The 16963-nt window shown below is 49.7% G+C and overlaps 1 protein-coding gene across 16 annotated transcripts in view; it reads right to left on the bottom strand.

Moving 5' to 3' along the window:
* Positions 1–12283: 12283 nt before the first annotated feature.
* NCAM1 (neural cell adhesion molecule 1) overlaps positions 12284–16963 on the bottom strand; it is a 312777-nt gene continuing 308097 nt past the window's right edge. For 7 of the 16 annotated variants that reach the window (XM_037841466.1, XM_037841459.1, XM_037841460.1 and 4 more), the window contains 3 exons: positions 16428–16544; positions 14571–15389; positions 12284–13111 (listed from right to left, as the gene is read on the bottom strand). In XM_037841466.1, coding sequence (XP_037697394.1) covers positions 12991–13111; positions 14571–15389; positions 16428–16544 — 1057 coding nt within the window. In that variant the 3' untranslated portion in view covers positions 12284–12990. The remainder of the gene's footprint in view (positions 13112–14570; positions 15390–16427; positions 16545–16963) is intronic. The other 9 variants (XM_037841463.1, XM_037841464.1, XM_037841467.1 and 6 more) reach the window with 6 other exon arrangements.

Here is a 16963-nt window from a genome sequence, read left to right as displayed (position 1 = left end):
ATTTTATTTCTCTCTTCTGCAGAAGGCTGGGAAGGAGGCAGATGTTCAGGCAGAACTCAACTCCCCACCTCTGGCTGCAGTTCCCTGGCCCCAATAAGCCCCTTTTTTGGGGGGCTCCAACCCAGTACATTTGGCCACCATATCTACCTGCCTGCCCATGAACCCAGTATTCTTTTAATAAACTCCTTTTTTGGTTTAATCAGCCAGAATTAGCTTCTGTTGCTTGCAGCTTAGAATCCTAACTAATATAAGTACTAATCCTAATTTATCACATGCCAAGTGCTAGGCTTCTTTAAATTCTCAAAAACTCCATGAGGCAGGAATCTTCATTTTGTAGATGGGGCAAACATACTCAGTGAGGTTAGGTACTTTTGCCATGATCACACAGCACAGAAGCACCAGAGTCTAGATCCCAGCACAAGACATGCTCTTTCTGGAGTCTATGATCTTTCTGGTGTGCTGGGCTCTGATTCCATTGGGGGAGGAACGGTGCCGGGCAAACTCATTATGGTACCCCCATGGGCCAGCACACTACCTGATACATAGTAGGTGCTCAATAAACATTTGACCTGAATAAATACTGGACGAGTGAGTAAATGAAAATGCCACATTGTCTTGTTCTTTGAGTGTGGTTGGGCTGGGATCGGCCCTGGGTAAGATGGCAGGCTGCGTTTCTCTTTGTAAAGTCTCACCCCACCTGAATTCTCCTGGAGTCTGCCCATCTCCCTCTCACCCTGCTCCCAGGGTTTCTTCCCCAAGTGGAACATCCTGGCTCCTCCAGATGCCTGTCCTTTGATTTGGCTTTACATTCCTTTTCCCTGCAGTGCTTCTGCCCTGGACAGGCCCCACTGTGAGGGCTTCTCCTGAGGCGCGGCACCAGATCTAAATGCCACACCACGAGGGTGGCCTGACCAGGGCAGGACAGCACTGGGGGTTCTCAAATTCCTCACTTATTACTGTGTTCAAATCCTGGCTTGGCTTCTTACTAGCTGTGTGACCTTGGGCTAGTTACTGAACCTCTCTGTGCTGCAGCTATCTCATCTGTAAATTAGGGTTAATGATGGCACCTCATAAAATTATGAAAATTAAATGCGTAATATTTGTGACATGCTTAGAACAGTGCCTGACAGTGTAACAGAAACGTAAAATAAAAAGAAATAAAATTATCAGTGCTGGTTAAGACCCTCATATATAAGTATTACGTAAGAGTTATTTTGAAATCCTAATACCAGTGCTGCTCAATATCACAAGCATCTTTGAATGTTTACACTGCATTGCCTCTCATATTGCGCTCACAGCCAATTTAAAGCCCACAGTCTTTTCTTTTTTTAAAATATTCTCTGCTGCTAAGACCCGGCCATCAGCACAGCTTGGGTAGTTGGATTTTTAGAGGGAGCCCAGGAACTTACATCTGCCCCTAGGACATTGCATCATCTCAGCTGCACTTCTCCACAAAGGCTGAGCTCATCTGGGCTGCCAACTTGCCTCCCCGTGCGGGTGGGGTCGTGTGCTGAGCCTTGGGAAGTGCAGCACTGCCATCCAGGCATGGACTGCGTCTCCAGCGCTTCCTGTCGTCCGCGGGGTGCGGCAGGGCCTCCCCAAGCCACGTTTCCGGCCTTAGGAGGACAGCGGGGAAACCTCAGACCAGGCGAGATGTTGAATGAAGATGCATCCCAGCTCCCAATCACCAGTCAGCCGGTGTTTCTCCATGTGTGCACCAAGGACCACCTCCGTGGGAGCCACACTCCCTGAGGCAGGGGTCCAAGAATCACCCAGGACATCCTAAGAGCCTGTGTAGGGGAGATGGAGGGGCTCAGCGGGTTGCGGTGGTGGTGGTGGTGGGGGCGCCGCTGCCGACCTCCAGGGTGGGCTGGATGGCAGATGGCAAACCCCTTCTTGTCTCCCTGGGTTTCCAACCACTGAGGCTGGCTCCAAAAGACCCATCACCCACCAGCCAGAGAGATTTTGGCAGCTTTCTTGCTCACGTTCACCACCATGTTTCCAATCGCTAGAAACCCCCTAAACAGACCGTGTGGGTGAACTTGTTGGGAGCTGGGGTTGAGACCCAAGCTCAGGAGAATGAAAGGGCACAGCTGTCCCCAAAGGCCAAACCACCAACACCTAGACCTGTCAGCCAGATCACACCCCCAGCCCCTACCCACGGTTTGCTCCTTCACAGCTTCTCTGCCTCCCCCAGGGTTGTGCTGGGTCAGATGCCCATCACATAACCATAGACCTGAGCAACAGGCACAAAGAGACCTGGTCAGCAATGGTCCAGCCATTCAGGTGCCCCTAAGCCGAGTCTTCCCAGCCTCCTCCCATAGAGGTGCTCACTGGCTGGACTTTTCCCCGAGCCTGGGGTAAACCGTGGTGGGCAGAGTCCCTCCCCAGCCAGGCACGCCCTGATCGCTGCCCCCGTGTGGCTTCCTCCAGGATGCTGGGTAGGAGCACTGCCCTGTGGCTCTAGCCCAGAGGCATCTTCCCTGGCCAGGGTACACCGTTTGCACACATACATACATGTACACACACATACACACACATGGACACACATGGACATGTGCACAGATGAACATGAGCAAGTAACTGCAGCTGCTGTGCATATATATATTATCACTTCATTCCCATGTTCTCTCAGCCATTCACGGAACAGTAAACATCCAGCCCCCCTTAGTGGCAGGTACTGTCTGAGGTGCCAGGATAAAGCAGTGGATAAGGCAGACACAGAACCTGCCCTCAAAGGGGTTAGAGTTCAGTGGGAAAGAGAAACATTAAACTAGAGATTAAACAAAGTGTGGAGGAGGCCCATACATAACCGGAGAGCATGCTAAAATATGTTACTGACTGTAGTCCGTGGAGACCAGCTGAATCTTGGACCCGGTGACCACTGTAGCTGCAGGATCTGAGCCCACTGGAAGGATCCTGTGTGAGGGGCTGGGGTGGTGAGAGGCTTGAGGCAGCAGATTCTTACAATGGTAAAGAAGCATTTCAATATTTTAACCACCTGATCTGACCATACTGTTGCGTACCAGTTATATATTGTCCCTGCATACAACATATACCAGGAGAAGGCAGGTAGGTGAGGTGTCAGGAAAGCCTTATCAGATTGGTCAAGAGATATTTAAGCCAAGGCGCAAAGATCGGTTGGGAGTCAAGGATTTGTGTGGACTTGGGAGGGGGGGAGGAGTCCTAGAGAATGTTCCAGAAAAAGCAAGCAGCACTTGGGCATGTGGAAGGACTCGGATGTGAGCTAGAGCGTGGGATATTTGAGGACATACAACGTTGTCACTATTTCTGGAACATGGAGTGAGGAGGGACAGTAGTGTGGGATGGGCATCGAGAGGTAATTAGGGGCCTTGTCAGCCACTTTAAGGGGATTAGGACTCTAATTTGATGGAGATTAAATTTCTACCACCTTGTGGAATTGGAGATTGGAAGAGAAATTAAGTTAAATATTAGAAAAAAAGCTCATTTCATGTTCACATGAGAGTCTTCTCACACAAGCTTGAAGGGAGGACCAGCAGAGAAAAGCCCAAAGTATCTGGAACACTTGCTCTTTTTTTTTAAAGGTATTTGTCTAAAGGGCATCTCCTCAGAGTCTTCGCTGATTGCCCTATATAAAATAGTGGCTTCTCTCTCTTGACTCTTCAGCCCCCTTACTTTGTTGTATGTTTCTTCCTGGCACGTATCATCATTGGCTTATGATATTCACTAGAGTGGAAGTGCCACGCGAGCAGGCCTTTGTCCCCAGCAGCTGGAGTGGTCCCTGGCCCTTTGCTGGGTGGACGTTGAATGGTTGAAGTGGGGTCACATGAAAACAGGAGAGAAAGGCCCAGGGCCCAGGGGAAGGGGTTGGCTCTAGAAGGGGAGAGGCTGCTTCTGTTGTAACCAGGCGCGAAGGAGGAAAGGACGAGCAGGTGCAGGTGGGTCTGAAGATTTGGTGTGGCAAGTTGAGGCTGTTCTTTCTGACACCACCTCTTTTGTTTTAGGAGATGGAAACGAGATCACTAGCTCAGATGCAAGGGATGCCTGACGGAGAGACTTGTTTGGGGAAAGTGAAGTTATTTTTTATGGAGGAGAATATGAATGAGTCATTTGAGAAATATTAGTGGGCTTGTCAGGCAGTGCTGAGAGCGTGAGTGAGAGTCATCTTGAGTGACTATTGGTGCTAATGTGCCTGGTTGCTTCGTTTTTCTCAAACAGCACTCAGCTGCCCAGGTGCGAGCAGAGATTTGGCAGCCAGATGGCCTTCCAGGGCTCGAGTTTTATGGAACAGATGCAACACAAGAACACTGAAGCAAGGGAGTTCTGGTATCAGTGAGGCTGACATACTGGACCAGAGAATTGAAACTGGATACACAGGGAGGTATCTGGGCAAAATCTAGGAGTCAGTCAGTAGAGAGGCCTTGGCAAACACCAAGAACAGATACAGCGGGAATGACTGAGTGAGTGAGCTGGATGGATAAAGAGGTGCTCAAGAGTGGGAGATCTGAATTTCTGATTCAGGGGTGATGATCCCAGGTTTGGTTGAGGGATGGGGAAGTTTAAAAGGAGTGAAGGGAAAGGTCAATGGAGATGAGGATGTCAAACTGATGGGCTGCTGTGCTGAATGGATTGTCCACAGAGAGCACCGAGGTCACCCAGGGTGACCAAAAGCCAAGGTCTTCTGCAAATAAGGAGCATAGTAAGGGGTCTGCCCATGCATGGTAGGGAAGCCCGGAGGACCCCAAGACATGAGTCTCAGAGGAACATCAGCCTTATGGGGAGGTAGGGAGGTGGAGAGGTGGGGAGAGAGAATGATAGTCTGGATTGCCCCCAGATCCCAGGTAATCAGGGAGCAGAATGAATAGCAGGCTCCAGGGGAGAACCAAGAAAGGATGGGCAAAGTAGACACGTGTTGATGAAGAAGGTGAAGGTGCAGGGAAGTTTGCTAATCATAGTATGGGAATTCCAGAGCCTGTTAGAAGGATTTAGTTGGGAGGAGAGAAGTATATAACATGAATGTTTTCTGTGCCCAAATGTATCTCTCCTCATCTTCCATGCTTTAGAATTACTCTAGTCACACCATTTGCATCTAATAGGGAAGGCAGACACTGTCTCACTCATCTTTTTTTTTACCCTTAGTATAATTCAGGAACAAGTCAGCCTTGTAGAGAGAAGGCAAAGGGAAAGAAACCCTAATGCGTTGCTCAGTATACAACCTACCCCATGCCAACTGCCACAGCACACAGGTGCATGCTGCTATGCTGCCGAGCTTCTGCAAACAAGCTTTCTGGAATACTCTTTGAATCAAGAATTTACTGCAGAGTACTGGACCTGGTGCTGTTCTGCCTTAGAGAGAGACCTGGTGCTGTTCTGCCTTAGAGAGAAAATATTTTCCTGAACAGTGTGCAGAGTTCTAGCCTGGTATCTCTGGTAACCTCTGCTGCTATAGCCATTGGCCCCATCACCCACCATCACCATCCTGTCCCCCTAAAGACCATGTGGCCCCTTTCCCAGGAGCCCCAGTGCTCAGTTGGCCACCCCTGATTTGCAACCTGAGCTGACAGGCAAATATGGGCTCCCATGAAAATGTGCAGGGAGTATCAGAGAGGCTGCATGCCCTCCTGGGTCTCTGTGGTCAGACAGAATGACTTTGCTTCCTTTGCCCCAACTTAGCCTGGACCCAGGCAACTGAGGTAGAATTATGAAACTTATTATAAAGCCACCACAGACAATCTGTGTGAGTCCTGGGAGGTTGGAGAGAACATGGATCATTTTGGAAACCACATGTAGTTCAGTAGGGCTGGGGCATAGAGAACAAGTTGGAGTGATAAGAATGAGGCTGCAGGGATAATCAAAGCCCAACCAAAACAGATTTTGTTAGCCTTATTAAGGGGTTTGCATTTTATCCTGAGAGTAATTGGGAGCCATTGAAAATCTTTGGGGGAGGGTGAGGGCATGGCATGGTGAAATTCACATTTTAGACAAGGCATTCTGTCTGGAGTGAGGCCAATGGGCTGGAAGCCACCAAATACTTCTGCCACCCAAGCTCGGCTTGTATGAAACAGAGTCCCAAGGGGAATGTGGGAGCCTTGCTTTCACTGCTATGTTCGGGCTACCTCTTAATTTCAGAGGTCCCCTGCTCTACCTGCCAGGGGTGAGTTGGGGCTCCACCTTACAACAGTCCTCAAAGGTGACCTCATTGGAGTGTGTCTGACCACTGGGAGGTAGGTGGGCTGGAGGGCCTCGACAGCCATGGAGGGCACTCACGTCAGGGAGGTGGCCATGGAAATACCCAGGGTGATAAGGATCCCAGGACATCTTTTTCTAGCTACAAGTCAAAATCTCTCCTCTAGACTCTAGAGCAGAATCGATGCATGCCCACCAGCAGGTCAGGTGGATGTGAGTTCTGTTGAGGAAATGAGAAGAGGAGGAGAAACAGAGTCACTGCCTCCTACCCGTGTGCCCCAAGGGGAGGCTGCACACGGCATAGCAGGATTTTCTGAGTTTTCTGAGATCAGGGCTTAGTCTCTTTTATTCTGTTTTTATATTCATTCCCTTGGTGATCGCACCATGTCTCAGGGTTTTAAATGTAAGCTATATGCCGACAGCACTTATGTGTCTCTCCAGTCTGGGTCTCTGGAACCTCAGTCTCCAACACCCCACAGCCTACTCGAAATCTACACCTGGTGTCCACAGGCATCTCACACTGAGTGTCCAGAACTGAGCTCGGCATCCTCCAAATCTGCTTCTCCTTCGGCCTTCTCCTTTCAGAAAGTAAATGTTGACTCCAACCTTCCAGTTGTTTAGGAGAATAATCTGTAAGTCAATTCGATGCCTTTCTCAAACTCACATCCAGCCCATTATCCAATCGTGCTGGCTTTACCTTCGGTATATATCCAGACTCTCGCCATTGCCCACCCCTCCACTGGAACCAGCTTGGTTCAAATACACCATCTGGATTATTGCTTCCTAATTTGTATCCTTTCTTCTTCTCTTGCCCTCCTGTAGTCTGTTCTCAGCCAGAGGGATCATTTTAAAACTGAGGTCAAATCATGTTGGCCTTCTCAAAATCTTCCATTGACTTCCCGTTGCACTTGAAGAAAAAGCCCCAATTCTTACAATGGTCTTCAAAACCCTCTGTGATCTGACTCACCAGGATCTCTGACTCACCTCCTCCCACTTCCCTTTCCCCTTGTCCCATCCTTGCTCTCTACAGCAGCCACACTAGCCTCCATGCTCTTCCTTAAATGCACCAAGCAGGCTCCCACCTCAGGACCTTTGCACCTGCTGTTCCCGCTGCCTGCGATGCTCTTCCTGCAGATACTGCATGGCCCAGTCCCCCTCTTCTTCTGGGTCTCCGCTCAAATGGCAGCTGTCAGAGAAGACTCCTTTTACCACCCTATATAAAATAGTAACCATGATAGCTCCGACCCCACCTCCTTAGCTCTCTCGCCTGGATCTATTTTTATCCATAACTGTTATCACCACCTGATTTAGCCATGACAGGCTAAATCATGCTATAGTAACACATCCCAAATTTAAGTGGCTGATAACAAATTTAAGTGGCTGGTGGCATGCTGGAGCCAGTTTCCACCAGCTCAAGAGAGTCAACTGTTAAATTTTCAGGAAATTTGTGAGCTGGTTGTTAAGCACAGCCAGTATTAAAAATTAATTTGAATAACTTACAATTAAATTATATTACATTTTATGGTTATCTGTGTGCTTGAGGTTATATGTCCTGTATCTGTAGGGTGAAATACTGTACAATGATGTGCTACGATGCACCTCTTGTTCAGTGACATGTCAAAATCAGCTATATTAGGAGAACTGATGCACCAATGAAATCAGTAAATGCTACAAATCAGGGTTCAATTGATACATTTTTGGGGTGCCTGTCTAGACTTAAGAATATTTATGATGCAGATTAAACTTAAGTGTCATGCCTGCAGGTGCTATGTTGGGAACAATACAAAGAAGTTGAGGCAGCATTCTTCCAGTATTCAAAAACTCATTCCCAATTCAGCAAAGAAGTTGCTTATGCCATTTATGAACTGGTGGAGTTCCGACATATGTCTTTGTTGTTTTGCTTTCATCTTACTCACTAATACAAATTCATATGTCAACCAACATTTGTGCAGGAACTACACTCATTCATCAATGGCAGCCATAGCTTGATTAGGGATACAAGAGGGGAGATACAAGGCTTCACCAAAAATGAATCCAAGTGTTCTGTATCAATTGGATGTATGATATGTCAATACTGAGTTCCGTACATTCTATTATTTGTGAGTTGTCGCCTTTATATCAGTGAAGTTTATAGTAAACATATATATTCTCACACATATATCCATATATCTGATCCCCTCCTCCCTCAGAGAGCTGGTTGTTAAACCTCTACCAGCCCACCACTGGGTGTATTTGTTACACACACGCCATGTCCACCAAGGGCCACGTGGCCCAGGCTGATGGCAGTTCCCCCATGTGGAGCATCGCCGATTGCTGGGGCTGGGGGATGGCCATGGGTGGACACATGCTGTACATCAAATGCTTCTGCCTGGAAGTGACGTTCACTTCCACTGATGGAAACAAGTCACACAGCCACACCTATTTCCAAGTGGGCAGGGAAGTGCAATCCTATTATATGCCTGGAAGGAGAAAAAGGAACAGTAGAATATTTGTGAACAGCCCTGATGAGCACCGCAACATATTTGGTATTTATGTGTTTACTGTCTGCCCCTCTCCCCCAATATTTGCATGTAAGTTCCGCCAGAGCTGTTTTGTTCACTGCTGTTTTACAAGCACCCAGGAGATGGCCAATAAATATATACTAAGTGAATCTGAGAGGAGACTAGCTTACAGGAGGAAGGCTCTAGAAGAAAGCCCTCATGGACCAATAGGTTATCATTTCATGTTTTCGCCAAATCTTGTGCATCTGGAAGTCTGCAGCACAGGAAATCACAGAGATGTATGTATGTGGCTCTATCTCACTAGAATAAGCTCTAGGGCCAGCGAAGGGACACATCTGGGGAATGAATGGCAGACAACACCCCAGCGGACGGCTCTACTGACCAAAGGCTGGGATTAGGGTGAGGCAAGCGAGGCACTGAGGGTGCAGAGTGTGAAGGAGGCTCACTTCCACGGTGGCGCAAGCGCAGCGCTGGCACAAGAGAGTGAGGCCTCCTTACATGGTGCACCCCAGGTGCCTCGCTTGCCTCACCCTAATCCCAGCTCTGCGATTGTATCCTCTCCAGGAGCTCTCCGTTCCACGGTTAAACAGAAAATTCAAACTCTAGCAGCTGCTTCTTCCAGACACAGCCAGCAAGCATCACATGCAAGAGAATTTTAAGCTGAGGCAAAGTTTTCTTTGCCCAGAGACTTGATATACACTCCTGGGGCCGACCTCTAGCTCGAAATGCAGAGACGTATAGCAGCGTAAGGGAGGGGAGGCACTGCTAATTCTAGACTGAGCCTCATGTGTCCACCTCACGCGGGGAGTTTGGAGCTCAGGTGCTGACTTTATTCTGGTTGGGTTTGGATAGTGGCAGTCACTCCCATTGGTTGGGACCGACTGTGTGGAGAAGGCTGCACGCCAGGCCTTCGCAGGTGCTGCATCTTTCATCAACTGGCACCTCAACTCCACGAGCTAGGCATTTCCTGTTTGTTGAAAGAGGAGACTGAGTCCCAGGGAGGTTAAGCAACTCTCCCAAGCTCCATCAGGAAGTGACAGAACCAGGATTTGAATGCAATCTTTCCAAATCTGACACCTGCCCTTCTAAACAGGGACTCCTCTCTCAAGCCGTGAGGAAAACTAGAGATCACTGTTCAGGGATCTGCCACTGCTCTGTAATAGCATGGGTGCTTCCACATTTGCTTCACGTAACATTCCCTTGCTGACCCGAAATAAAACCCCGTTTGACCATAACAGCTTTTTTTCTTTCTTTCGATTTTTATTGAACACAAGTATTCTGACAGAATGCAAAGTCAAAATTCTCAGTTAGTACTCAGTATTTACACCAGTGAGAATGGAAACAAAGGTGGTATCGATGTTTCACTCTGTAAAAAGTTTTATAACAAGAGAGAAGGCCCCCGGAGTAGGGAATGCTGGGGAGGGATGTTAATGGAGGTCTGAAAACCACCATCCAGACAGACAGCCTAGAGTGAAAACTGGGATTTGGAAGGCTCCATAGAAAAGTGTGAAAATAGAGTTCCACTTCAAAAGCTGCACTAGAGACACAACGGCCCTTTAGGATTGGGAGAACCTGCACCTGGCACCCCAGTGCCCCAACAGCAAATCTTGGCCATGCCGTTATTTATTTGTGTGAATACATATGTATGGCACATACACACATAGACACATCGACATTGGAAACTGGTCGAGTTGACCCCTCCTGCAAAAAATTATAAAAGGAAAGTGAAAAGCTTTTATCTCTTAACATAAAAGATAGAACATTTGGAAAATAAAGTGACTCCCTCTTTGATTTTAGAAAAAGCATTGCTTTTTTTTTTTAAATAAAGAAAGGAAAGCTCATGCATGCTGACACAACCCATGTGTAATGGGAGAGAGGCGGACCAGAATGTGGGCAGAATCTTGGGTTCCAGCTAATGGCAGAGCTGGGGGTCTGGGGGTGGGTGGTGGGGGTCCGCTGCCCTGGGCTGGGTTATCTGAGGGCTGACCACACCTCTCCTTGTCTCTTCCTAACTGCCGGAACCATGATCAGTTTGCCTAACCACCACTCCTTGGAGTGCAATGCACAGTCTTGAGGAGGTACAGCGCAGGCTTGGCCCAGTTGGCCAAAGCCGTGAGCATCCCAAGATGAGGAGCGGGTCCTATTGAACGTCAACCCGGCAATGGGAACAGCCCACCCCTCCTCGCTGGGTCCTCGCGGCTCGGACACTGGCTCTCCCTTCTGCTGTGTGTCCTAAGAACTCGCTTCACTTTACAGTTTCCTAAGGGCCTGTGCGTTTGAGCCACAGATCTGTGCAAGCCCTAGAATCAAGGGGCCAGGGCTGTGTATACTGGAGTCCTCCATTTCCATCCCTAGGAGCTGAGAAAATGCAAAATAACCCCACATTTAGCAAATGACAAGACCATTATTTTTCACAGTTTGAAATTATAATCTAGCATCGCCACTGATCAGACTGCAGAGTTGTCAGAACATGGGAGAGTGCGGCCCACAGAATGGATTCGGAGGCAGTCTTGCCACCTGACACCTTGCTGTTTTGTACCCTAGGAAAGGAATGCATGCCAGAGTACTGATCTCTGCTTACTTATCATCATCACCATCATCATTTTTTATTTCATTTTCTTTGTTTAAAGGCTTCAATTCCTTTTAAGAGTTATTGTTTTTTCCTGAATATTTTTTTTTCTGAACTATCTGCTATACCTTCCACAACCAAACTATGTTGAAGTTTTATTTCAATACTATGACAAAAACACGTTTCACACTAAAATAGTCACGCATCCACAGTGCACAAGCTTGCAGGTCTAAAGTAGAATGAGAAACAAAAGCAAAATTTCTATACAAAGGGCTGGCTTTTCCCTTCTCCCCCCTCCCATCACCCTTAAAAGTCTCTGTACTTTCCCCCCACTTGGTTTCCAATCCAGGAAAGTCATGTTATGACTCAAGACAGCAGGTTTTTTCTTTTTTCCCCTTCTTTTGTTTCTACAAATGCTGCCTAAGCGAACAGAAGGCCGATGTTACTTTACTTCAACAGATTCCCAAAAAAAGACACTAATTCCCTGAAGCACACATGGTCTTCCGCTCAAATCTAGATTCTGGGCTCAAAAGGAAATTGTATGCATATATTTTATTTGGCTTTCTACAAAAAGGGGATGTTTGGGGTAAAAAATGTGTGTTCACCAAGACCAGCCCCAACTATACAATCACTGCTTCATTCAACAAAGCCTAACGGGTCCTTCAAAAGGAAGGACGAGTATGCCCGGGAAGCAGGTCCTTATTCACAGATGCAGGCAGGTGGCTAATCAGAAAGTGGTCTAACCCCCGAGAATAGCAAAAAGAACTGGAGACCAAAAGGCAAAGCCATTCCAGAATGAGATGGATTTTCACCTGAGTCCGACACAGGCAAGAATTTCAAATCAGAATGGGGGAAGAGCCACTGTAAACAATCATATTTTATAAAGTTGTCCTGTGCTAAAGCAAGCCTGTGATAATCCTACCCACATCTAGGTGGTTTTTGTTACTTAAAAAAAAAAAAAAAAAAAAAAGGAAGCTATTTTACATGGATATTTAAACAAAACCAAAATCAAACATTTGTGAATTTGTAAACACTGGAAAGCAAAATTAAAGGAAGGAAGGAAGGGAAAAAAAAAAAAAAAAAAAAAAGAGGAAAAGAAGTCCGAATACTGCAAATTGAAATCTACTCCCAGAAGCTGTAATCTGGCATTCTTCCTACAAAACAAGAGTCTACGTGGGAATTGAATTCAGCTAGAAAGGGTGACGCACTTTGCATACTGAACAAATACAAAGTGAACAGAAATCATAACTTATTTATGAGGTTTTACAGAGTTCAAACTCGACTGAAAAGTATAAAAATAAACTGTGGACTTTGTTCATTCGGTTAGTCTTAATGCCTGAAAGTATTTCTCTGAAACTGGTCTGTGTCGACTGGGTAACATTAAGTGTGGTCTTTCTGAACCTAGATTTATTCTGAGCTTCCTAGATTCTTAATTTGGGGTCCTTTTGTTTAATTTTCAAATGGTTTCAGGGAACGGAGTGTCCTAGTTTGGCTGTGGTGTTGAACCTTTTTGTCTCATTTTCTTACAAGTGAGTGTGCAACAAAGGAATCCTTTCTATAAACTTACAAAAAGGAGATCCCATGCCCATGTTTATCTGTTTAGTTTTCTTTTTTTCTTTTTTAAAGGCAAAAGACACTAGAGGAATGAGATGTACGTGTGTGTGCGCGCGTGTGTGTGTGTGTGATATTGGAAATGCTCTGGTGAAGTTGTGTCACTTTTTGTTTCGATCTCTGCGCGTTTCTCATCACCCATCATGCTTTGCTCTCGTTCTCCTTTGTCTGTGTGGCATCGTTGGGGACCGTCTTGACTTCAGCGGGCACTGGCTTCGTTTCTGTCTCCTGGCACTCCGACTTTGCTTCTACGGGGCCCTTCCTGCGGAGAATCGGGAAAACAGCACCTCTGAGACCACACTCTGTGGTCACCTCACCCCTCGGCCCGGCCCTTGGTGGGGAGGGGCGGCTCCAGTTTGAGCAGCAGCCCCCACCTTGGCTGTATGTAGGAATCACCTGGGAACCCCCAAATCATGTGGGCCTGGGTTGCACCCCCAGAAATTCTGACTTGACTGGTCTGCAGTATGGTTTGGACATGATGAATCATCCAAGTGCTATTGTGTGCAGCCAAAGGTGTGAGCCAGTAAGTCAGGGCAGTGAGTCCTATTCCCGCCCTAAACCACTGTTAGGGACTCTGACTTTACCTGGGGTGGAGGGAGGGGGTAGCAGATGCAACCTTTTCTTCACCCTGACCAGCTGGTTTAGCAGCTGCTTGGCTAGAAAGAAATGAGGCTGCTGGGCTGGGCCCCCAAGGCTGACGTCAGGGACCCCTTTGCCAACAATCCGCTCTCACCCATCCCCACCCCACCCCGTGCTCTGTATTTCAAGAGGACGCCTCAATGGCTTGCCTGAGTAGGGTAAGAAAATCCTTATTACTGAGGTCACTTTCCATGGAAGCCTGGTGAGAGGGCTGAGCAGGCCCACTTGCTACAGGAAGCCTGAAGAGGCTCAGCAGGCAGGGGTGCCAGAGGCCTTTATTTTCTGACACTGTGCCCAGGGCTTCCTGGTGAGGCTCTGCTTGCAGCTCTGGGTGGGAAGGTGACAGCGCATCTGGGGGCAGCCACAGGACACTCGACTAAAACCTGAGTCTGCCTCCTGCATCCATCAGTCCCAGGAATAAGAGGCAGGCCTGGGCAGGCTCACACCCCAGCCTCGGCAGGTGCCACTGCATTTTGTAATGCATTTAAGAAACCTACCTGCATGATTAAGGATGTTCCCCTGAACTTAAGAGACCCAAAGCCATCTGGTGCTATGGAGCCCTGAGTCTTCCCAGCACACCCAGGAGTGGGGAAGGGCTGTGAACGTCTCGGCTGGAATGTGACAGAACCTTCAGGACCTATCCTCTCCAAACCTGGGCCTTGGGGTCTACCTCTTTCCTCGCTGTGTAACAGTGCCCTTCTGGGGGGCACTTGGCTTGGCCTGGGTGTCACACTGACTGCTGGGCCCAGGGCTGATTTGGGAACCTGAGCCTCCTTAGCCGGCTTCTCGAGTTCTGCTTATTAGTGGCCCTATGGCAAGATCTCCCCCAGGGGAAAAAGAAGCCACTGCTAGGATGATAAGGATAAAACAATTAACACGGCCTAATTAGTGAGGAAGAGGCTGCTTGCTGGGGCCCAGCTGCTGCCCCCGCCCTCACTGCCTTTTCCCAGCCCCGGCTGACTGCCATCTCAGAGAAGCCCCGGACTGGTCTGAAGGCACAGCTAACAAGGAGGACACAGCACAGCACAAACGCACACCACCACGGACACCACCCGACGACAGCGGACACAGAGAGGCCGTACTCGGTCTTTGCTGGTGCAGGCGAGACAGAGCTGTCTGCAGTGGAAGGAGCAAGCTCAGGGGCTTGTCCACTGGCCCCAGCGGCGGGAGCAGGAGAGCTCAGGGCTGCAAAAACATCCTTTGCAAGGTCAATATCTGGGGTCTTGAAGTTCCCTTCGTCCATTTTAAAGTCCTCGCCCTGGGAAGGGTTTGTGGTGCCGACGGGGGCAGCCTCGCTCTTCGGGCTAGCGAGGGCCGTGGCTGCCTCGGCCGCTGGGCTCTTCGCGGCGCCAGGCTGGGTGGGCTCCGGGTCCGGGCCTTTGGTGCTGGGAGCCTCCTGCTTGGCTTGGGGGGCTTCCGTGGCAGAGACAGCTGCCGCTGCTGGGGGACTGGCTGCCCCAGCTGGGGCAGGGGCCGGGCTGGGAGCTGGCTTGCTCGTGGCAGGGGCCTTGGAGGCCTCGCCCACCCCGGGAGGGGCGCTGGGGCTGAGGACAGCCCCCTGGTTAGCCAGGACACTAGATGACAAATTGTTAGAGGCAGGGGCTGAGGTCGGCGTGTCGCTCAGGTCAACGAGGGGGGCGACCTTAGGGGCTGAAGCTGGGGGTGGGGAGGCGGCGGAGACGCCCGGCCCTTTGGAGGGAGTGGCCTGGCCGGCGGGCACTGAGTTTGAGTCAGGCATGGCCGTGACCTGGGGGGCAATACTGGAGGTCAGGGTGGTGGTCTCACTGGTGGGGCTGTTCTGAGCAGTGGCAAAGGTTTCGGTGATAGTGTCAGAGTTAGTGGTGATGGTGGTGACAGAAGGCAGCATGTCCTCGACAGTGGCTGAGGTGTCAGCAGGCAGCCTGTGGGGAGGACAGGAAGTAGAAGAGAATAGACAATGAAGCTGAGACGTGACAGAGAAGCAGGGGCAGGGGGCTGAAGCCCAGGAGGGGGGCGGTGGGGCGGGCATGTGGTGGAGCACACGCACGGACACAGGCCCACAGAGAGACGAGGACGCCAGAGGAAGCACACGCCCAGGCGGGCAGAAGAGGACACAAGGAGACAACAAAGAAATGCGGCAGGCCCGAAAGCTACCTGCTGGCCTTCCTCCAGCTCTCTGCACAGGCCTCCCTCTCCCCACAGACCTGCCTGGGCTGTCGAGTCCCTGTCCTACATCTCCGCTTGGGGACAGGCGGGCTCCTCCAGTTCAGGGCCCGCCCACTGAGACTTTCCTAGGGCCGAGAGGAACTGGGCCCAGCTGCCCTGCCAAGCCCCACAGGGCAGTGCTGAGGACAGGTAGGAATGAGGTGGATGAGGAGGGCTCCAAATGGTCCCTGAGAGCCGTGGGTCCTTCCAGCCACAGATTTTGGGGTTCCGTTAGCCTCCATTCCCTCCAAACCCAGAGTACCCACCATAGCCAGGCGGGCACTTCAACCACAGCTGGTCAGGGTCTCGGAGAACAGGAGGGCTAGGGAACTTTTACCAGGTCCCCAACTTCCCTTACATTTTTGGGAAGAAAACAGAAAACCTAGAATTCTAGAAAATCCTACCCAGAACCTATTAAACCTCTTGCAATGTTTTCTTCTCCTTAAAAGCCATTTCCCAGGTGTGTGTGTAACTTGCAAGCAGAGTCTAGAGATCCCCACTTATCCAAAGAGCTTTTAAGGGGACCCCAATGGCCACCCTGTATATAACCAAGAATGCCCTCCTTAGCACTCCAAGGAGAGAGGTGGGGTCAGGCGTTTCTTGGACAAGGGTGGCTCCTGGCCAAGGGCTCCAGAATTCTGGCCTGCAGTGGCTGGCCAGGCGTTGTGGGTGGGGGAAGCATGGGAGGTGAAGAGGTGGGTGTCAGGCTGGGCTGCGGAGGTGCCAGCTCCCCACCCCCCTCCCACCCCACGTACTCGGGCTCAGTCAGCGGCGTGGTCTCGTTGGGCTCTGTGTGTTTCCCTCCATCATGGTTCGGGGTCCGCTCCTCCTCGGTTCGCACCTCCACGATGGGCTCCTTGGACTCATCTTTCCTGCGGAGAGAGTTCTGCTGGTTGGCTCCCAGGGTGGGGGTTCTCCCTGGGAACACCAGCTACAGCTCAGGGGTCCAGGCTTGGCCCAAGGGCTGGCAGGTGGGCAGGGGGGGCTTCCGCAGGCAGCCAGCAGAGGCTCATGCTTGCCTTGGGGGCTGGGGGACACTCCAGAGCCAGGCAGGAGTGCCCGAGTCCCAGCTCCCCCCTTCCTAGCCATGTGGCTGTGAGCATCGCTTCAATCATCCCTTGTCTCAGTTTCCTCAACTATAAAATGGAGCAAATAATAATATTTACCTCCCTTAGTTGCTATGAGAATCAAAAGAGATAATGTATTAGGGCTTAGCACAGTGCACAGCACAGATAAGAGCTCAAGTTATTAATGTATGTATGTACGTCTGTATATACACGCACGCACACAG

Source organism: Choloepus didactylus, chromosome 6 (genome assembly GCF_015220235.1).
Source record: "Choloepus didactylus isolate mChoDid1 chromosome 6, mChoDid1.pri, whole genome shotgun sequence".
Lineage (NCBI taxonomy): Eukaryota > Metazoa > Chordata > Mammalia > Pilosa > Megalonychidae > Choloepus > Choloepus didactylus.
Note: the sequence above shows the minus strand (reverse complement) of the source record. Positions and strands in the feature narration are given on the sequence as shown.